Below are 7189 nucleotides of genomic sequence, written 5' to 3' on the forward strand. Positions count from 1 at the left end.
ATAAGAGTTTATACTATACTTGTTTGACATACCATTAGTGGATCCTCTAACCTTGATATTTGTTGTTATCATTGTTTAACCATTATATTGATCTTTCATCTTAAAGTTCTCATCAACTTCTTCTTTTTCTTATTCTTCTTTATTACTACTACTACTACTACTACTACTACTAATAATAATAATAATAATAATAATAATAATATTGTTGTTATTGTTGTTATTACTATTGTTGTTGTTTATAACTTATACAATTAACCTCCCTATGGTTCGACCTCGGTCTTGCCGGGTTATTATTACTTTGACACTCCTACACTTGGGAGGAGACATCAATCTTTGGGTCGTGTCAATAGGCAAGTTTCGCTTGAAAAAAAAATTCTTTGAGTAGTTAACTCAAATATCTCTCTTTTTTCTATTTTTCTGTGGAATTATAGATTAAAAAACCCTTGTGTGTTGGAATGTGTGTGAGTTCCATTCTAGTTTGCATCAAAGAGAGAGAGAGAGAGTTTTAAACACATGAGCAGCAATAGAAATTAAATTCAAGCATCATAATTTTGGGTGGTGATTACATGGAAGAATGCAAGTTCATTGTAGCAGAAGACAAAGTTGACCGGTTTTGTGTTGGGAACAAAAGTGTTGGAGCGAGTTGTATCGAATGATCTAATGAACAAGCCAATGCATGTTGGAGTCCTTTTTTATTTTTTATTTTTCAATTATGAATTTAGTTTCGATCGCTTCCTCAGTCAAAGTCAAAGAAGGTTGAAGCATATAAGAAAACATAAACAGGCTCAACTTTTAGCAAATGAAATGGTTTGCTATATGAGAAAGCTTCATTGGAAAATACAAAGTTACAAAGATAATCTAAATTTTTTTTTTAAATTAATGAAATATCATATAGATTTTTTTTATAAAAAAAATAGAGCCTAATCTCTAATTGTCCAATCATCGATCTCCAATTTCTTTTTTAAATTCAGGGTGTTACTGTAAAATTTTAGAAGATCATGAGAGAAAAGTAAGGAAGAGAGAGAAAATAAAAAAATTAATAAAATTTTTTTGCTACACACATTACCCAAAAATATATACCATACTATGAACATTCAAAAAACACCAAGGAATTTCATTTTTTGCCATCATAAGCCACTACAAGCACTAATTGAACATAACACGACAACTTACTTGCTAGAACGTACAATGACACACCAATTATTTTATTATTTTTACTATTTATTAAAATACCATATTACTTCTCATATTACATAATCATCATAAAAAAATTAGGATAAATATATAAATAAATCCTTGAAAACAAGTTAAAAAAATTTTGATTTTAAAAATAATAAAATTATTTAACTATGCTGTGAAAAGCGAAATTTTAAAAAAGCTTATAATTTTAATTTAAATAATTGTTTGCTTTTAAATAAAATGAAATAATTATATTATGCAAAAAAATATATAAAAAGACCGAGACACCGTAATCAATTTTAAAATAAATAATAGATAAATTAATAATTTTATTGGTTAGATCTACAATCTATCAAGGCATTTCTATATTACCATTCCCTTATACTGTAAGTTCTTTTTGCTAATAACATGATATAAAGCATGAGTTACAATATTTTTTTTATAAAAAAATAAACATATAGCAGCTTTGTCGTGGTAGGATAGCATTGATGATTTTTATATTTTAATTTAGAGTAATTAATCTTTTATCTAAAAATAAAACTTTACCAAATATCCTAATTATATTAATTAAAACTAGATAACGAATATTTATATAAACATAATAAAATTTATTTAAGCCACTCTACTTCACTCATCATTCCAAATAATAATTCTATCAAAAAATCATTTCAAATGATTACATATTTAACTTGATAATATTGTTGATGTGAATAAAAAAATCTTCATGAATTAAACAACATGGAATTGAATTGAAAACGAGGATTACTACGATCAAATTGAACAAAGAAAAATATAATATAATGATAAAAAAATTATAATTAATATACTAAAGATATTCATAGATACAACTCAACTTTTACAAGTAGCTGAATACTAGAATTGTTTTGGTATATTTATTTTTCATCCATTAATGACCCAGTCATTCCTTCCAATAAGCTCACCGAGTCATGCTAAATTTAACAACTCATTGTAGCATTGGCGGCCCTGTCTTGGGGGTTAGCGCGTGTTTTGCACTCAGCTGCCATCTCTCACGCATTAGTCAACCAACCACTGGTCAGCAATGATAATCTAACTACCTGGGGGATGCAGGCATGTGGTGGTGATTTGTTGTCAGTGGACAACATGTTGTTAGCCAAACTTTTCCCTGTGTAGAGCAGTCTTTCCTGCTACGTTTTGTGCACATACAGTACAGGTAACAATTTCGACAACCTTCTCCGTCCTTCGTTCTTTATAAATGCATGCATTGCACATGGTTACTCATGCCTCAACTAATCCTAAAAATGCCTCAAACCAGCGCCGGCCCTGATCATGTTGCAGTCCTTGCCTTCCCATTCTCCTCCCATGCGGCTCCGTTACTTGCCATCATCCACCGCCTCGCCACTTCCTCCCCAAACACACACTTCTCTTTCTTCAGCACCCAACAGTCCAACAACTCCATCTTCTCCATTTACAAGCAAAACACGAACATCAAAGCATACGACGTGTGGGATGGTGTCCCTGAGGGCTACGTGTTTTCTGGGAAGCCTCAAGAGCACATTGAGCTGTTCATGAAGTCAGCTCCTAATAGCTTTAAGAAGGCCATGGAGGTAGCTGCATCAGATACAGGGAGAAAGGTGAGTTGTTTGGTGAGTGATGCCTTCTTTTGGTTCGCTGGTGAGATGGCGGAAGAGATAGGGGTGATTTGGCTGCCCTTTTGGACTGCAGGACCTACCTCACTTTCTGCTCATGTCTACACTGATCTCATCAGGGATACTTTTGGAGTCGGAGGTACCTACTTCCAATTAAATCAAATTTTAGTGGTAGAATATGTTAGACATCAATATAAAACCATGTTCCAGGACCTTGCCAATCAGATTAACTTACGCATTGGTTAATATTGATCCTAGTTTCTTGGAGAGAAATTAACAATCTAATTGTGTAAATACAGGTGTGGCAGGGCATGAAGATGAACTGCTAAGTTTGATTCCAGGAATGTCCAAAATTCGAATCCGTGATTTGCCAGAAGGGGTACTCTTCGGAAACTTAGAAGCGTTCTTTCCAAACATGCTGCATAAAATGGGAAGAGCGTTGCCGCAAGCAGCTGCAGTGTTCATTAACTCATTTGAAGAGCTAGACCCTAGGATAACAAGGGACTTGAAGTCTAGATTCAAAGAATTTCTCAACATTGGACCCTTCAATATGATTTCACCAGCACCACCAGCGGCAGACACATATGGTTGCATAACATGGCTTGACAGGCAAAAACTTGCTTCTGTGGCATATCTTAGCTTTGGATCCATCACAACACCACCACCACATGAACTTGTGGCACTAGCTGAGGCCTTAGAGACAAGTGGGGTACCATTTATATGGTCACTGAAGGACAACTCGAAGGTACATTTGCCCACTGGATTCTTGGACAGAACCACATCACAGGGACTTGTGGTACCATGGACTCCTCAATTGGAAGTCTTGGCTCACAAAGCAGTAGGGGTGTTTATAACTCACTGTGGATGGAACTCATTGCTTGAGAGCATAGCAGGAGGGGTGCCCATGATTTGTAGGCCATTTTTTGGCGATCAAAGGCTCAATGGACGCATGGTAGAGGATGCGTGGAAGATTGGTCTCCAGGTTGAGGATGGAGTCTTTAGAAAGCATGGAGTGTTAAATAGCTTGGATAAAGTTCTTTCACAAGACTCGGGGGAGAAAATGAGGGAGAACATAAGAACACTTCAACAACTCGCAAAGAAAGCCATTGGACCAAATGGGAGCTCCATCAATAATTTTGTTGCTTTGTCAGATCTAGTGTTCAATACTAAAATATAGTATTGATGTCTAACATATTCTAGCAATAAATTTGGAGTTCGAGTTTGCCGATTGTTTCAATTAATAATTTAATTTTCTGCCCTATTTTTCGAAGGAAAAAAATGCTGTCCTCATCTTTAAAAGCTCTGGAGGATGAATATTTAGTGGCTAGTTCTTAGTGGTGTGAAGAACACAAGGGGATGGTTTAGCAGAAAGATAGTTCTTGGAAGCTTGATGATCACAAGAAAGATGAGAAAGGCCTTGATGTTCTAAAAGCTTTAAATCATGCCTTGATGCTCTCCTAGAAAAGCAGAACATATTAGACACCTCACAGGCAAGTTTCTGCTTTAAATCTATCAATAAAACTACTCTGCTTGTAACCCTTCAGTTGCAGATACATTTCGACACCAATAATTGTTATCCACAGATGATAATCAGCACCAGTTCCTAGAAATTATGGGAGACAAAAAGATAACATCAAAAATATTCTTCGAGCTCAGATTCACAAACAGTCCAAAATCACAGGAAAATCAATATATCAGATCTGCACAAGTATCATCTCATGAATCATACCTTAAAAATTTCCTCTCTCTCCACTCAATATCCAACAAGAAAACACATAAAAGAGAGAGAGATGAAGAATCCAAATCTACAAACAGAAACCACAACTGAGTACTGAGAATAATATTACCCAAGAAAACTACATGACGAAGGTATGTTCAGTAGAATCAGAAAATCAACAAGGTATCTGAGAAGTGAACCACTCCATGACATGAATGGGGGCCTTGATCAATCCCCCATGACATGAATGGGGGCCTTGATCAATTCCGGAGCCCATGCACAAACAACATGGACACCACAGGATAGACCTAAATTCTCAAATACAAATGTACAATACAACATTACAATATATATATATATAAAAAATACAAATGTACAATACAACATTACAAAATATATATATATATATATAGACCAAACCCAGATCACATATTGTATTAAAATTACTAAAGGGTGAAATAGAATCAAGAAATCTCAATGTAGAAACAAAAATTCTTTACCAATCAAATTTCATCATTTGTTTTTTTTTTAATTTTATTTTTACATGAAAAGATAAAATAAAATATAAATAAATTATATGAAAAATAAATGAGCCTTTATATATTTCTTGACTAATGAAAAGTTAACATTTAAAATAAGATATTCTAGATATTTTATCATAAATGCAAGATCCCATTAATAAATATCAACCAATAAAAAACATGAGAGTCCTTGTAAACCTTTATAAATAGATGGCCTAAACCTAGAAAAAAAAAAAATTCTTAAAGATAAAAATTTTATTTAAGACAAATTCTTCAAGCAATGAATCTCTCTCAAAAGCTCTTAAGCTTTCTTTATCTATGTTCGAAGTCTACAAAGAACGGAGTTATATTGGATCAAGTTTAAACGCCTTATAAAAGTTCTTTAATAACACTCTAAAGAAAAATCAAAAGTACTCTTTAAAGTTTCAAATTATCAAATCTTGCTTCACAATATACATCTAAATTCAAATTCTTGTAAAGCACAAATCTTGGCTTGATTTAACAAATAAATCAAGTCACCATATATCAAATTCAATGGAAGAATTAGAGTATCGTCTTATACTTTTGAAAGAATATTTAATAGAAATTGTACTCGGTTATATATGTAATAAAATTATATATTTGTACACGTATGCTTGTTTAATTTCAGGTGCTTAAAATTATGTCTACAAATTTCTGACGACTCCATTAAGGATTTCTCTACATCTCATCTCTTTCCTTCATGAAAGAACTTTCAACAAACTCTTAATGGAAACTAGGAAGCATCATTGTAGCTTTCAGAAGCAACAAGACTACTAATTCAATTCACTAACATACCATTGAAGATTTGCTTACCTCGCCATTGAAAACAAAATTCATCATCGAGTTGTATGCATAAACTAAGCTGATTCTTAAGCTGACATCAACTTCAAATGCAAAAAGAGTACAAGAGCTAGCTCTAAAACTAAAGTTATAAGTAACTTCACTACAAAAATCAAGTGGGACACATGGAATACTTAATAAGTCATCAGATAACTTCTCTCATTTTATGAAGGTAAGAAGCTAGAATTCGTTCCATATTACAAGTATGAACTAAAACTAATGATAGGAAAAGAGAATAAGCAAACCGATGTCAATATTAGCATCATTTACTGAAGAAACAAAAATCATTGTATGCCAAACATGGGTCATTCCACCAATAATTTATGACATAGAAGAAAAGGAACAAATGAGTGTAATTTCTATTTATGAGATTGAAAAAGAAGATTGACGTCAGCAGCTTATTGACTATTTAAGACATGGTAAGCTAACTAGAAACTTATGTCATAAGATAGGTGAGGCAAAGAGCTTCATGCTTCATATACTTCTAAGACACTCTTTATCGACATTTTTTTATAGGGTCTTTTTGTGTTGTCTCGAAGAAGAAGAAACCATAAAAAAAAAAAAAAAGAAACACATCGAGGATCTATAAAGTGCACCAATCAAGTCCTAAACTTCACTTCTAAATCAAAAGAATAGGGTACTGTTGGACTATAATGGTGAAAGATTGCATAGATTATACTAGAAAATGTCAAAGTTGTCAATTGCATGCTCATTTGATCCACCAACCACTTGAGCCTTTACACCCGACAATTGCTTCTCAGTCCTTTAGTGCTTGGGAACTTGATGTGGTAGGACCATTATTAAAAAACATTGGGGGTATCTTTACATATTGACCACAACATATTACTTCTCAAAGTGGGCACAAGCTGCAATATTAAAAGAGGTCAAGAAAGAGACAGTTGTAAATTTCATTCAAACAAACATCATTTATCGTTATATGATATCGAGATATATCATAACTGATAAGAAAATGAATTCTATAATAAAACCATGAATAAGTTGTGTGCACAATTCGATTTCATTTTTCATCTATCAAATATAGCCCTCATTCTTTTAATTGATTTTTTTTTATCATTTTCTTAATATAATTTATTTTTTTAATTTCATCTCGTATTATATTATTACATTTAATTTTTATACTAGACTCGATCTTCATTCTTTTTATTACTATTTTTTTATTTTAGATAACTGGAAATTTTGCTTGCTAATTTTTATGAGTTTGGCTTCGATGAAGCAACCTAATCCCATGATCTGGATCATGAATTTTAAAGAATGACTCGTTT

General features: G+C 32.8%; 1 protein-coding gene and 1 long non-coding RNA gene across 2 annotated transcripts; one reads left to right on the forward strand and one right to left on the reverse strand.

The window, feature by feature from the left end:
• The first annotated feature begins 2321 nt into the window (after nucleotides 1-2321).
• On the forward strand, nucleotides 2322-4030 carry LOC105135163 (anthocyanidin 3-O-glucosyltransferase 7-like). Its single transcript, XM_011039910.1, has 2 exons — nucleotides 2322-2946; nucleotides 3107-4030. The coding sequence occupies exons 1-2, from the start codon at nucleotides 2418-2420 to the stop codon at nucleotides 3982-3984; spliced, it is 1407 nt and encodes a 468-aa protein (XP_011038212.1). The 5' UTR covers nucleotides 2322-2417; the 3' UTR covers nucleotides 3985-4030.
• A 316-nt stretch (nucleotides 4031-4346) lies between these two features.
• LOC105135164 (uncharacterized) lies at nucleotides 4347-4825 on the reverse strand. Its single transcript, XR_844132.1, has 2 exons — nucleotides 4780-4825; nucleotides 4347-4747 (listed from the first exon to the last, which is right to left on the reverse strand). It is a non-coding gene; the product is annotated as an uncharacterized LOC105135164 (long non-coding RNA).
• Nucleotides 4826-7189: the final 2364 nt, after the last annotated feature.

This window comes from Populus euphratica, unplaced genomic scaffold, assembly GCF_000495115.2.
Source record: "Populus euphratica unplaced genomic scaffold, PopEup_1.0 scaffold55.1, whole genome shotgun sequence".
Classification (NCBI taxonomy): Eukaryota; Viridiplantae; Streptophyta; class Magnoliopsida; order Malpighiales; family Salicaceae; genus Populus; species Populus euphratica.

Bases quoted from the DNA above. Each gene is read 5' to 3' on its own strand.
- LOC105135163 (XM_011039910.1), top strand. From the start codon at position 2,418: ATGCATTGCACATGGTTACTCATGCCTCAACTAATCCTAAAAATGCCT. The intron at 2,947-3,106 runs GTACCTACTTCC...GTGTAAATACAG, and splicing joins GGATACTTTTGGAGTCGGAG to GTGTGGCAGGGCATGAAGAT.